Here is a 15,986-nt window from a genome sequence, read left to right as displayed (position 1 = left end):
GAAGAAATGCATATCTGTGATATAAAAACAAACTTTAAAATGTGTTTATTATCGACCTCGGCGACGCAAAAAGGATTGAAATAATATTTCGGTGTTTTAACTTATACAAGGTGATTTTAAATGCTACATATTAAGAAATTCATTGGTTACAATATTTGCTTGCAAATTATTACCGAAAATGATTTTCACATGCATGCAGTAGTTTGTTCATTAGAAATGGTTAATAGTTGTAGTTTTTATAAAATACTTTAGTTTTTGGGCCAAAACAAAGTAGGATTTACAAAAATATATTAGACCGGTATTAGGGCACAATTTTAGTACCTAGCTAATCTAATTCCAGCCCAATGGGCAGTAATTACGAATGTTGGTGATTTTTTTCAATTCAACTTTTTGTTCTTTAATATCAAAAATTATTAAATAAAAGTAATATATTCTTTTAAAAAAATAACAAAAAATCTATTAAATTCCGTCCCATACTTTTTTTTCTATAAAAGCAAAAAAGGAAATTTACAACTATGAAAGTCAGGGGGTTATTTCTAATGGTAGAAAATTGAAAGAATCTCGAATTTGTTCCCAAAAAATATTACTTTTGTTTTGTAACTTACTCAAGTTTGACTTACTCAAAGTAAGTCTTAGTTTAACTTACTCAAATATATAGTTTGACAATTAATTGTAAAAAAAATTGTAAAACAATTTTATTTTATTCTGAACGGTATTAGATTTTATTATATTTCGCATGTGCTCTAATTTCGGTCTAACCCAAATTTAGCCTGACATGTTATATACAAAAAAGACTCAATTATTCACATTTAATTTTTTTTCTAGAATCATGGTTAGAACTAAAACCTAATTCAATGCAAAGAAAAAAATATTCACAAGATTTACTGGATCGCACCCTAAATGACATGAAAACTGGCATGTCTGCCTATAAAGCATCCAAGATGTATTGTATAACAAAAATACATTGAAATATAAAAGAATGCAAAAGTACGTGCCCGAAAATATTGGAAGACAACCAGTTTTAACTATTGATGAGAAAAAACTAATCGTAAAATAGATATTGTTTTTGGCTGTCGCGGGTTTTCCCGTAACACGCGATCAGTTGATTAACACCGTAGCAGTGCTCATTAAAAATCTAAAGTGAGCCAATCCACTTAAGAATGGAATTTCTGGAAATAGATGGTACTAACATTTCCTAACCCGATATCCGCAAGTAAGACCTTATTATATACGTATATCGCAAGATCTGAAACCTATTCGTTCCTTCGTTAGAGATGAAAGCATAAGAAATTGGTTCAAGAAAGTATATGATTATTTTAGTCAAAATGGCATTACACAGGTGTTTAAAGTTCCAAGCCGAATATATATTTAACTGCAATGAGACAGCCTTTTTCATGGCTCCACATTACAAACAAGTGTTAGTTAAAGATTGTTTAAAACTGTATATAACAGCCATCGAGCAAAAAGACAAAAGACAGAATAAAGTAGCTATAAAATATTTTTCAAAACGTATCTTAGACGAGAAAGTTTTAATTAAATAATAACCATAATAGTCTAAAATATGACACAATTGTTAAAAAACTTCAATATAAATAAGCTTCCATGTGGCAGTTGGGACAAATAATAACAAAACCCAACTAAATTTGATTTCTGAAACAAAGAAAGTGACTCCCTTTCCTTGTTTAATGTGGATTCTTAAAATAGCACTTCCTGTCTAACAATATTTTCCCCCCCACTACCTTTACATTCCCTCTTCTGTCTTTTTGCTCGATGATAACAGCACTGCTAACGACGAAAAAGAATGTCTGACCGTATTAGCAACCATATCCGCTAGTGGAGATATCCCACCACCAATGGTTTTGTTTCCCTATACAAGGCTACCAAAACATTTAGTTTCAATTCTGCCAATAGGTTGGGGTATAGGATATAATGAAAGTGGATTGATGAACACAGAAACGTATTATAAGTATGTCGGAAAATATTTTAATAAATGGTTGAACGAAAAAACATTAAGGGACCTGTCGTATTTTGCGTCCATGTGTATGCCTCTGTGTTGAAAAAATCCATTTGCAATTTTCATTTCACTTTGTTCGCATAATGATATTAGTCTGGTACCATTATTGTTTACGTGGTCCTCTCCGAATTGACCTATTACTGCGTTATGGGGGTTTTTTTTTTCCAGTTCTGCTGTTTAAGTCTTCCAAGATGATAAATTCTCGAGATGTGCCGACTTTTGCAACCTCTAAATTCAATTTCTCAAAAAAATCGTTTTTAATGTTTACTGGTGCGTCATCATTTACTGCATTTACACCCAAGATTGTGCATTTGTGTCCTCTAATCGTAAGGTTCATTTTTATCATTCTCTCGTTTATGGCCTGCCAAGTAGTTATGTATTTCCTTAGCTTCTTACGTATTAATATGGCAACACCTTGTTGAGCTCTTTTCTCCTTTGGTGCCCCGCTGTAGAAGTGATCATATTCTCCGATGTTTTTGATTCTTGGCCCTTTCGTTTTGTTTCGGTGATTACTGTGAATTCCAATTTCAGCTTACTCATTTCATTTATTTTAGGTTGAATGAAAGAGAACTTACATTGTAAAAATAGCCCCCCCCCCCCCAATATCTAAATCGTCCCTGAACCCGAAGTGGAAATCTTTCTTGGAACATTCTTGGAAGTTGAACCATAAAGAGAAGTAGGTACCTAACCTAAAATGTATCAAATATAACTACGATAAAACAAAAAAGATGTTGCAACCTCGCAACCTTACCATATTTTAGTTGTCATTCTGAGGAAAATATTGCCTTTGTCTTACGACGTTTTCTTTTGCTCACTTTGGTGATGTTCTCATAATTGTAATGTATTTATATTTAAGTAGATTTGGCACTATCTTGATGTCTACATTATTTCTTATTTTCTTTAGAAGAATTATTTTTTATATTGTTCTAAGTACCATTTCCTTGTTGTTGTAACAGAAATCATTATTAAAGTTTTACTAGTATTTTAAAATTTGCATAATAATCGTTTACCATATAATATAAATGCAGAAATACTCTACATTGAAACAGTCACGAAGACAAGATTTTACTTTTTGCCAAAGTTTCTATTTACTTTTAAAATTAACGATGATTTTCTTGAGTAGGTATAATAAAAAACAAAACACTTTTTAAAAAACACTAAATATATTTACAAAAACAATTATCACATCAATGCATCTCATTGACCTTCAATTATGAAACTCCTCTTCTGTTTCTGCTAGCGCTAATTTCATGTCAACTGTGTTGATCGAATCAGCCTCTAAGTAGGTCACCAGACTGGCGAGGAACGCGTGCCCCAAAAACAAGTAAAACGACACATTTTTGATCGGTTTGAACATTTTTGCTAGAACCTGGAACGCTCTTCGTGGTTCTTTTGTTATATAGGGCATGTCGTATGTGTGGTATCGATGGACTAGCTAAAACAGAAAGAAAACTATGAAATACGCGTATAAAATCTTTTTGTGTCTCTCTAAATAAAAATACAAATATGAAAACCATTTGGAGTCAAATGAGGGACTCCAAACCATAACGTTGTAAGTGTCCAAAATAAAAGTTTTCAGTTGAGATAAACATTTGATTTAGTTTAAAAATAATGAACGAAATAATTATTAAAATTTTTATTATGTAACTTTGGTTCAATTAACACTATTGACATACCAATTTGAAGTGTAGTGAAATAAAATAGTTTATGCTTTAATTAATTTAAAAACACTAAGAAAACAAAACGTAAGTGCCATTATTTATGCAAGTCATAAAGTTGTAAGTGTGTATTTACTTACATTTAAAAGTCAAAAGAAAAAAATCAAATTAGCAATAATTATAGTGAAAATAAAGCTTTTACAATAAAACATTTATTTAGTTATGTAAGCAACTTTAATTAAAATTTTAAAAGTCAGCATTTTTAAGGTAAGTAAAAAGTTTTTGCTTCTCCTATTAAATATGGTAGCATGGCTTAAATATGTTAATTTTTTTCGGTAGACAATGGCAATGGTTAATAAGGAAAACCCACAATAGGGAAGACTTTGCAGAGGTCATCGCCAACCTTCGCTAAGAGGACGGCACCTAAAGAAGAAGATAATGGCACAGGTGTTTTCTTCATCTCGGTTTCCAACTGCTCAAAACTCGCCCTAGTGATTCCAGGTTCGATCACTGAAATTTTAAGCAATGGAGCAAAATCCCTGTTATCATGGATTTAGCTTGATTCGTCCAGTCAAAAAATGTAGTATTCACTACTAAGAACGGATTTTTCTTTCCAGCATTAGCAATAATTTCAATGAGGTCTTTTGGTATAAGCGGCTTGGCATGCTTCTTTGCCTTTTCTATAATGGCATAATCGCGATCACACGCGAGAAAGGTATGTCGTTTCATAGGAAATTTATTTATAGCGTTTCTGATGGTTATTTTGTTGGCGAAACAAAATAACCAGCAGAAACGCTCCTTTATTGAAATGTGTGAGATCCTCAAGAACTCATCGGCAATAAACAAAAGAACCGACATCGACAATTTGAGCCAGGTTTAACACTCTCTCATCTTACGAAATAAATAACATCTATTCTTCAGTTAAAATTTGGCTTATTTCCCATTCAAAATAATAACACAATCATCCCCTATTTCCAAGTTTCATTAAAACATAAATTAAAAATAATATATCAAATATTTCAGCCATACAAATCCACCCGTCCAATTAATCATGCAATGACCCCTGTAGAAGTTCATAATTGTCTTAAACCTTGGAATTTGGTGACATATGGCCCTTAAAAAATTTTCGGTATCGCGACATGTTGTTTGCGTAGATTGCAATAAATCAGAGCTTTGTTTGCCTTCAGTGGAGAACCATCTAAATGAAGCAAATGTTCGTTTAAATTTTTTAAATCTTCGTATCTACGAATATGAACATTATTTTCTGCAGAGTTTGTGTGTTTTTTGTTTTTTTTTTTTTGTTAGTTTTTAAATAATGAGTAAAGTTTACAGTAGATATAATAACACCGATAATATACTATATATTGAGTAGTAAGTTATGAACTATAAACATCTGTATTTCTTATAGACTCTATGTCATCTGTTATATTTTAGAGAACTGATGAAGCTTTAAAAATATAAAGCGAAACGTCTTCGATAAACTTATGAAGTAGTTGACTTCTTTTTTTATTTGCCAACCGAAATGACCGATTAAACCTCTGAATTCACTAGTTGAATACTTAAGAAATATATATATATATATATGTATATATATATATATATATATATATATATATATATATATATATATATATATATATATATTTCTTACCGTGTCTAGGATGTGAAAAAAGCTACATTGGCCATACATCGCAGTGGCTAAAACAACGTATCACACAGCATAAAAGTGATTGCCGCTTAGGAAAAAATTCTTGCGCAGTTGTCGAGCACTACAAAAACACCGGTCATCTGTTAGACTACAACAATGCTCGTATTTTGGCACAGAGTGAAAATTACAAAAGTAGGTTATTTTTGGAGATGTACCACATTAACAAAAATAAACAAACTTTAAATTATAAAACAGACACGGGGCAATTAAGCAACATATATTGCAATATATTAAACAAAATTTAAAACTACACTCACCTTAATGATTAATCATACTAACTAGCCTTAATGATTAATTAAAGAAATACTATTCCTCTAATGTTTTCTTACATTGTTATTTTTTGCATTTTGAAATAATTTTTAATTGTTCAATCTTATTTATTGTTAACGAACGTGCTCAAAGATATTTTAAATTTTAACATGCATTTTATTAAATGTACAGTTTCATCAACAATAATGTTATTTTAATATTCAATTTTATTTATGTGTATAATCTTTTTATTTCTGTAAGTATTGAAAATCTAAGTGTACGTCAGTGTTTTTTGAAATGTTTGTTTTTTACAGTTACTCCCGATGAAGCTATTAAATAAATGGCGAAATATTGAGCTTTAGAAAAAACAAAGATTTTTATTTAATATAGACCACATACCCGATATTTCCAACATATTTTATATATATATATATATATATATATATATATATATATATATATATATATATATATATATATATATATATATATATATATATATATATATGTAAACTAAGGAACACTCGAAGAGTGGTGGGTTTTTCGGTCAAAGTTGAGAAATAAAAGACAAAGAAGGTGGCTACTTCATCTATTTATTGAAAACGTTTCGCTTTCTGCTCAGAAAGCATCATCAGTTCATCTAAAAAGAACAATATGAATACCAATTTGGTAAGTCAGTAACATATAGAGAATACATCATTTATGTTTTTTTAAATAACGAACATATAAAATCGGAATTTGGTGTTTATTGAAGGTAAACTAAATGCACGATCAAATACTTACCATGTCGGGATAGTATTATGAGGTTTTTTCCTGGTTTTTCCCTCATAATTTACTATGTAATCACTAACAGGAGAATTTTACTGTCATCATGGCCTGTATTTGTCTTTTTAAAGACGAATTACATGTTATGATCTTTTCTGACGCATATTCTCAAGTTAAAGTTGATTTCATGTAATCGAATGAACTATCTTATAAGTAAAGTCGTCCCAGGAACGCAACTCAACAATATTGGCAATATCATTTTAAAGTCGTCTACTTTAAAATGTATAATGTATGTCTGAATTGTCAATATAGATGAGTCAGATAAAATTAAATTATTAGAAGAATTTTTCACTAAGTAACAAAAAACAAAATTTGTTTAATTTACTAATGTTTGTATTTTGAGAACGATTTCCGAAGTGGAAATTGAAACGTCAATAAACGTATTTTAACCTTTAATTGTGGCTTATTCCCATTTAAATAGTAATTAATTTAAAATGCCACAAGAAAATAGCTTCAGAACAATAGGATTTTCGAGGTTCCTATAGGGCTCCATTCAGTTATTCTCTTTATCCATCTGCTGTCGCTAGTTCTTCTTACATGTCCATACCACTTCAGTCTTTTTTGTTCTATATATGTTAGTATGTCTGTTTCTATTGATGTTCTTTGCTTTATTTCGTCATTCCTTCTCCTATCCATTCTTGTTACTCTGCAGCATCTTCACATGCATTTCATCTCTGTTGCTACTATCTTACTGCTGTTTTTCTTGTTTATGATAAGAATTCATAATATAGTATAATCAAAACGTACTTTTCTAAAGTTTTATCTTTTTATATTAGAAGCATACAGCATAATATACATTATAAAAACATGCCAACACTGCTAAACCAAAATTTTTTGTTCCATGTTTGACATTTGTGGCTATTATCAGCTTGTACTTTCGGTAAACTCAATCCAACGAAAGTATTCATCCTACATCAATAAATATGTTATACTTATAACTTTGAAGAAATGAAAATGCAAATAATTTTTCTTTGGGATTATTTCAAATATCCAAAACAAATGAGAAATCTAATGTTTGAAATAGTTATAAGAGTTAGTGCCAAATTCATATCAAATTTAGACTGATACCTCAAAAAGCAGGGAGGAAGCAGCCTGTGCAATGTATGATCCACATGTTAAGTATCAAAAAATGGTAAAACACAATGGTAAAAAATACAAACACAAAAACATATTCGGCAGAATTGATGGGTATATTAGAAGCCTTGAATTACTGCCGGCATCTCAATAATTCTGAGATTATTATAATAAGTGTGAATATATAATATACACTCGAATATGCACCCTTGACCCATGCTATAGGATGAAGATGATATTCTCATGCACTTTTATAACGCTCACCTGTCATGTCATGATGATCATATTGAGTAATTTAATTTTTGACAGTCCCAAAAAGCACTTTGAGTACCAACGTTGCTCTTAGTGGGAAAATGTAAGTGATTGTGCTTGTACCAAAGTAAAAAATGAGAGTTAATGACACGAATTACTATGGCACACTCGTCACTAAAAATATGAGTTCACCAATAATTGCCAACTGTCTAATCTTGTAGCCCAATCACAACGATCTACTTTAGTTCACATGTCAGATAAGGTGCAGGCCATGAAAGGTAAGCCAAAAATATATTTAGTACCATTTCTTTGATAACTAAAAAGACAGTTGATGTTCCATTTCACAAAGAAGCATACTCCGAATAAGAAACAAACCATTGATTTAGTAAAAGGAAAAACAAAAAAAAATTAGTCAAATCCCTTCAAATACTGTACTGGTATGTCTTCACACCAATCTCTAATTCTTATGTAGAAAATTCTAAATAAAAATAATAATTGAGCAACACCTTAGCTAGTTTTAACTACAGCCTATATATACCTACCGCTAATGAGGTAATTGGTGATAAAACTAAGGGCAGTAAGCATCCACACAATGCCTGTATCGCTGAGGCTCTTGTTTGTAAGCATACTGGACAGCCTTTTCGGTCCAGTAAAAGAGGACCTAGAACAAACTAAAAAAATTTATAATTAATGCTAATAATAACATTTGCTATGTTAGAGGATATATAAAAGCTTAATACTTCTGTGCCAAACTGTGATTGTGACATTGTGATATCCCAGATATGACATCATCAATCAGCCTTGGTTTGTTCACTGCTGAGCTTAGCCTCCTCTAGGTATTTCTACTTGAATGCAATTCTTTTAACATTGTTGTTCCATCCTGTTCCATTCCCCAGCTTCTCTTGTCTTTCAGTAGTCTATACTCAAGCAAATTTGTTGTTCATATGATGTCCTTCATATCTTGCAAATCGTACCATCTACCTACACTTCTCTGGTTTGAACACACAGTTCATCAGGATTTTTCCACTGATATTTTTGTAAGCATTGTGGTTTCTGCTACATATCTGAAGACTGCCAAACCACTGGCTAAAAACTTTTCTTTTTCCAAATTCTGTGTGCCTTTAACGTACTCTATTGAGTAGTTGAGATGTTTGGTTGGCTTGAGTTAAACTTACTTCCTGGATTAGTTGCAAAAATGTTTCAGTTTTTCAATATGCAGTTCTGAGTAATATACATATTATGTAGTTTTAAAGGAGTTTTTTAAAAACCTATTTTTTAATGATTATATATAAATTTATAAAAGAATTAACTATACTTCTTGTTTACGTTGCCTTCTTCTTCAAGTTCCAAACCATTCAAGGAGATTGCGTAGACACGAAATTTTACGTCTTCCTACGCTTCTTCTGCCTTTGATTTTACCCTGTTGCCACTTAAGGCTTATTAATTTAGCAATTATATTCATAAAAACAAACTAAACTTTATTTGACTTTAAGTACTACAAAATGACAAGCTTAAAACTATATCGTCTCTTCGCATGAAAAGTATACAATCTCCAATTTTTTACGAAATTGAGTTAAGTATATAAGAACGCTCAGTATCATCAATATTTTCTCTGGAATAGTGAATAGTGACAATCAATCGTAATTCAAGAAATATCCGCTAGGGCGCGCATTGGTTAGTTTTAAATTTTGAAAGATCGTACATCTCTTTCGCTCTAAAATGGTACAATCTTTAGTTATCATTAATAGTATATAATTTCTAATTTCTTTAACTTTGCTCATAATATTTTCAAACATTCTTCTATTTAAAATCATGTAATGTTGAATTTGCATAGTTTTTGTGAAAAAATTTACTGGGATATGACGCAATCTTCATCAGTGTAATAGTATATTTCCGTAATTGTCCACTGTTTCAGATAAAGTTGGACAAAAAATTGAATTAAATTCGTAATTGGATTGTTTTAATCACAAACTCTACATCAGACTGTGTTTAATTATGATATTGTATTCTTTTCGACGTATTATTTAACGTTAGTTTTCGGTTACGTTTTCGTTAATGTCGCATATTTACTTATATTGGTTGTTTTGCTGAAAAGAAAATGATAGTATCTAATAAAGTTATTTTTTATAGGTCCATATCATTTTTGGAAATGGCAAGCAGAAGAGTATTTTTGGAAAATCTTAAAGAAAATATTAACGCCCGAAAAGCATTAACCGAGTCAAAGGAAAATGGGAATGTACCTTTTGTTGATAAAATATTATATGAATCTCGCAGTCAAAACATAATGATTAAAGAGTTAGGTAAATACCTAGATTAGATTAAGAGAGGTGGCCTTTCGGCCTATTCCACTGCGACCTTTTTAGATCTATTGTGGTCCTCTAGTCCTAGATAACATTCTCTAGTCTGACCCTTTTTATAAAGTCTAGTAGCTTCGAGACTGTACCTTCCATGTAGCTATTTGCCGGTGAATTTTCTTCTCCTAATGCAAAGAACCGCACATTTGTCAGACTGTCACACTGACATAAAATATGCTCTGCTGTTTCTAATCTAATCTAGGTAAATACCTATAAATTATTGTGTTAATTAGATTCTATATATCACCTAACCTATTTTTTTAGGTTCTCATGTAGATCAGCAGCATAATTATTTTTGTGAGGAGTCAGTTTATTCAGAGCAATCAGCAAATACAACATTTCAGCCTGAACCTTTAGCGCCAATAAAAGTATTGAGGTCTGCTTTCAAAACGAATTGAATGCCGCTGTGGGTTAGTCTCTAAATTATATTTTTTATTGTTAAACTGCTATAAATATGATAATATTAATTTGATGTTTTCACACTTGACTACAAGTTTCAGATTCAACAACAGTTCTGGAGAAAAATGGACATGAAGGGCAATCTCAAATAGTTCAGCCCAACATTATTTCAAATACATCTGACGTCGGGCCTTCACATAATATAGAGTCTTCAGATAGGATAATAGTAATATAAATAAATCAACGTTTATTGCATGTGAAAAAAGTTGTTTATCTCTAAATATTTTTATTTTTTAAAACTTGACTACAAGTTTCAGATTCAACAACAGTTCTGGAGAAAATGAACATGAAGGGCAATCTCAAATAGTTCAGCCCAACATTATTTCAAATACATCTGACGTCGGGCCTTCACATAATATAGAGTCTTCAGATAGGATAATAGTAATATAAATAAATCAACGTTTATTGCATGTGAAAAAAGTTGTTTATCACTAAATATTTTTATTTTTTAGACTCATCGTCAACTGATAGTGATTCTGACTCAACTAATTCTCCTACAATATCCTCTTCCTCTTTAAACGATTATGACTCAAATGGTAGTGTAGCAGATCTTGATTTTAATTCAACGACAGAAAAAGCTTCAAACAATTGGGATCCGCAGCCCACTGCAGAAGAGCAATCACTACCGTTGCAGTCTCAAACAACGCAAACAAATTCACCACCCAAAAAGACACATAAACGTAAAGCTAACCCAGATACATGGAAAACAAATGTCTTAAAACGGTTGCGACATCCAGGTCAAAATTATGCTACAAAAAGTAAAGTCGTGAATGCTAAATCTGTTAAGCCTACTTGTGGAGATAAATGTAGACAGAAATGTACAACTAAATTTACGGAAGAGCAACGGACACAAATTTTTGATGCATACTATGCTTTTCCTGATGCGTACCTTCATTGCTTATAGCGTCGAGGAAATAAATCCAAAATATGTATACAAATCTAGCAACAGACCAAGAAAAAAATTTGAAATTTTTCTTTAAAGATTGCAGTAACCAAAAAGTTCAAGTCGTGTATGTCAAAAATTTTTCCTAAATACTCATGATGTATCTCTCTTAATAATACGAACAGTGCGAAATAAGGTATTTGATATGAATAATCCGATGCCTTTACTTGATTACAGGTAAACATGAACATCATCACTCTGTTGACGAGTCACTAAAAATATTGCTAGTGTTTATTCAATCAATTCCTCGTGTCGAGGGCCATTATATTCAAGCTAAGTCTAGCAGAGAATATATCCCAGGAGGTAGAAATCTTAGTGGTATTTATAAGGATTAGGTATGTTAAAATGTACACTGACAAAAAAAAGAAAAGTATATTAACTATGTCATGTTTCATAAAATCTTTAATACGGTAATAATAAAGATTTCTAATAATTTAAGATTAGTTTTTTCATTCCAATGAAAGACGCTTGTGAAGATTGTACTGCCTACAGTAATGCTTTTGGAAGTGAAAAAGAAGTAATGAGAAAGGTATATGAAGACCACATAAACGAAAAATCACGATTAGAAAATGAAAAAGACAAAAACGAAGCTCAGTGTAGATCATCGCTAATCGCTGCTGTGTATGATTTTCAAGCATCATTGCCTTGTCCAAAAGACGAAATTTCAATGTTTTATTACGTCTCGAAAGTAAATGCTTACAATTTTACCACCTTCGATTTGAAAACAAAAGATGTTGAGTATTGTTTCTGGCATGAGGAGCTAACGACATAGCCGCATGCGTTTTTAAGCATATCCAGGAATTATCTGCAAGTGCAAATGAAGATATATACATCTTTTTTTACAGTGATAACCGCACAGGTCTTTTAATAAGTAGGTACATTCATGTTGTGGCAGTAATTCCTATCTTTAATTCAGTTACTCACAAATTTCTCATTAAAGGGCATACGCAAAATGAAAATGATTCTACTTATTCCGTAATTGAGAGAAACGTCAAAAAACCCTTAAATCTGGACCTATATATACTCCTGATCGATACGTTTCTTTAATGACAGCCAAGAATTCCAGTAATCCTTACGAAGTAAATGAATTTACATACGATCAATTTAAAGATTCTTACCAATGCTCTAGGCCTTAACTTTTCTAAAAACATAGAAAGTGAAACTGTTAAAATGAATGATATAAAAATTTTACAAGTTACAAAAGCTAATCGTGGCAGTTTTTTTTATTCGCTCCGTGCGTGACCATGGTAGGTGTACCTTGAAACGATGCCAGCGTGCGTAGCGGCAAAATATGACAAAATTGGACACTATCTTTTTACGCATAAATTTTATCAAAAATGTGTGCAAAGACATGTTGCTTATTTAGTTGTGCTAATAATACCAAAAATAGTAAGTGTAGTTTTTATAGGTTCCCAAAGATTACATATAAATTAGAGAAAAAAAAAAAAGATGGATCCTTGCTATTAATATGAAAAAGGAAATATCACGTAACCTCATTTTTATGCAATTGAAATATTTAAATAATTTACCTTAAATGATATTTTATAAAGCTTCAAGCTAACTGCAGAGTGCCTGATGACTTTAGCTTTTATATCATAACTTTTACTATTACTGTTTTTAATTATATGCTCTTTTACGTGAAAAACTTTATTTGCCAGTACTAGATTTTTAACTTTTCTTTTCCGTTTGGATATAAAAATATATATTATGATGAATTTTGAGAAACCCAGTTTTTAATACTACATTTATTTTGTACATAAACTGAAAAAATATAATTAAAAAGTTAATTATTAATAATTGTCAATTTCGCCTGTATTTAACAATGTCAAACATATGTCATTAATGTCATATGTTTAACCTGAAAATTGGTAGGTCCAAAACTGTCAGATGAAGGCGGTAGGTGTCGCGTCAGTCACGCACGGAGCGAATAAGACCTCATACAGTCAAGAACATTTTGAAAAGGTAAAACTTGCATCTGGTAATTCAAAAGCTCTAAGAGAAAACTATTAATTTAAATCAATATACCACACACCTATTAAAATTTCAGAGCAGAAAAAATGGTTTATTGGGTTTACTGCAAAAGAAAACCATTCCAGGTTATTATCTTGGATTCTATGAAATCTTTGAAAAACCTTCCTGTTCCTTTTAATTTGTTTTTACTTTAATAAGTGATTGTTTGTATTTACATAATAGTAAATGTGATTTTGTTAAATGAAATGTTTTGCCTTCAGTACAGTCATTTCTAAGACTAAGTTTCATTGTAAGGTTAAATTTATTTTGTATGTTGTAAATTCTTGCGTTAGTGCCATATTACTATTTGTTATAATGTTTTTGAGACTAAAAATTTGCTTATAAGCCTAACTTTTCACTGGACATACCCTATTTTATCATAATAGTACTTTTTAAACATCTGAATAATAATGGAAATTAAAGGTTTATTTTCTCTAAAAAGGTAGCAAAATTCAAAACATCTTGAGTATTTAAAAAAAAATTTTTAATATTATGTATATGGTTGAAATATTTTCATGTTTTTTTGACATATAAAAGATACAACTAATACAAACTAAAACAAAAAAAAAGTTTGTAAATTTTGAGACTGTACAGTTTTCATCGGAACATACAATATGTGTTGAATGGCGAAGAGTCTATATGTGCCTGTCTTTTCACTGCACTGGTAAGCAACCATTCACTCTCATTCTTAAGTGGGAAGATAATATATTTGGCATTGTCAGGTCTCATTTAAAATGAAAATGTACAATATTTAACAGTACTACTTCACTTGAAATGTACATTTATTATATAATTGATCGTTTTTCCCCACAAGACACAAAAAAAAAACTTTTTCAGGGGTCATTTTTAAAGTCAACACTAAAAAATTTGTTATATCTTCTTATAGAATAACCAAAACTTATAGTAAATTGTATAATATGTGCCCTCATTACCTGTTGGTGAGCAAATAAGGATATTGCAGTTGGTACAGCAGTTATTGGTAGATAGGATGACATTTGACCATAGTTGAGCAACCTGAACATTCCTCTAAAATGTTGGTTAAAATAAATTCCTGTTACCATACTAGCAGTAGCTATTGCTATTGATCCATATTTAAACCCAAACCTAAAAATAATCTAGTGTTAATTGTATATATCATTTCAGAAATGAGAGAACATAATAGTACTGATAATAGAAGTTAAAGACCAAGATTATTGGCCAGTATTATTTCTTAACAAAAAGCACCTTGTTTCATCTTAAAATTAAAGTTTTAAGAATAATTTCTTGAAAATGGTTTTTGAAAAACCTGACAATTCCAATAAAAATTTTAACAAAAAAGGAGAGGTGACATAAATATTAAATAAATCAAGATTTTTTGAAACAGATAAAATTGTTTTAAATATTTAGTTATTTTGATGTCTAGATTGGAAGTAGTTTTCAAAATACAGTTTTGAAATCAAAGTAAGATCTTATTAGGTAGGTTGGAAACAAAAAACCAGTTATGTTTCATAATTTTATAGTTTATCATAAGGTTTTCCTGTCTAAATGACTTTCCCTTTACTGGGGATTTGTATAGTTAATAATGTGTTAATACACTCAAGAGCTGATCTGTTTAATAGTAATATGGTACCTAAAGTTTATCTCATTACCATCATTTAAAGTTTGGAGTGAATATCAGAGTAGATGACCATTTATGAGGTTTATGGACAGCAATATTGATGCTATAATAAATGTTATCACTGGTCGCTCCGCAGGTATTCACTAAATTCATACTGAGACAACATAGGCCCTTTTGTGCAAGCAATATATCAATAATATTGCTGGACCAATCAATCAAATCCAGATCTGATCATCTGAACAATACATGTACTTGCTGCTTATAGAAACATTAACAGTCCGTTCTTACAGTACACAATAGAAAAAGCTCCATTCAGATATTTATTATTTGTAAAAGTATCATCCAACACCTCTATTCCAAGATTATTAATCACTGGAGTACTATCTACACAAGTAAATATAAATTTCAGCTTACACATCCTTCGTATTTGGCCAATTGGTCATTAATCTGGTTTGATATATTAAAGCTTGGTCCTCTGTTAAAATAACTGCATCTTCAGGAATTTTACTGTATTTTTCTTTTTGTAATGCCATTTTATTTACACTTTTCCATTTAGCACATATTAGAGGTTAGGTAATTTTTTCTGTCATATTATGTAATGTCAAAGTCTTCTTCAATTTCAATGTAGGACTTGCAGCGTTGTGGGAACAGACTTAAATTTTATAGAAATTTAATACTATTTTTTGTTGTAAATTGTAATTTGTAATTTATTAAACTGACAAAGAAATTTTAGTATTTAATTCAAACATGACTCACTTATTTTAATATCTAAGGATTTACATAACATTTAATATGGCAGGTATTTATAATTTTTTTAATTGTTGATATACTACCACATATTAC

The 15,986-nt window shown here is 30.6% G+C and overlaps 1 protein-coding gene across 2 annotated transcripts; it reads right to left on the bottom strand.

Moving 5' to 3' along the window:
• Positions 1-3,156: 3,156 nt before the first annotated feature.
• Positions 3,157-15,763, bottom strand: LOC140447408 (uncharacterized). Of its 2 annotated transcripts, XM_072540043.1 has the most exons (4): positions 15,558-15,750; positions 14,479-14,650; positions 8,323-8,451; positions 3,157-3,449 (listed from the first exon to the last, which is right to left on the bottom strand). In XM_072540043.1, exons 1-4 carry the CDS (start codon positions 15,674-15,676, stop codon positions 3,222-3,224), a joined length of 648 nt encoding a protein of 215 aa, XP_072396144.1. In that variant the 5' UTR covers positions 15,677-15,750; the 3' UTR covers positions 3,157-3,221. The 2 variants fall into 2 exon arrangements, with proteins under 2 accessions (XP_072396144.1, XP_072396145.1); XM_072540044.1 differs by lacking the exon at positions 8,323-8,451 and having other exon boundaries at positions 15,558-15,763.
• Positions 15,764-15,986: the final 223 nt, after the last annotated feature.

The sequence above is a fragment of the Diabrotica undecimpunctata genome, chromosome 8 (genome assembly GCF_040954645.1).
Source record: "Diabrotica undecimpunctata isolate CICGRU chromosome 8, icDiaUnde3, whole genome shotgun sequence".
Taxonomy (NCBI): domain Eukaryota; kingdom Metazoa; phylum Arthropoda; class Insecta; order Coleoptera; family Chrysomelidae; genus Diabrotica; species Diabrotica undecimpunctata.
Note: the sequence above shows the minus strand (reverse complement) of the source record. Positions and strands in the feature narration are given on the sequence as shown.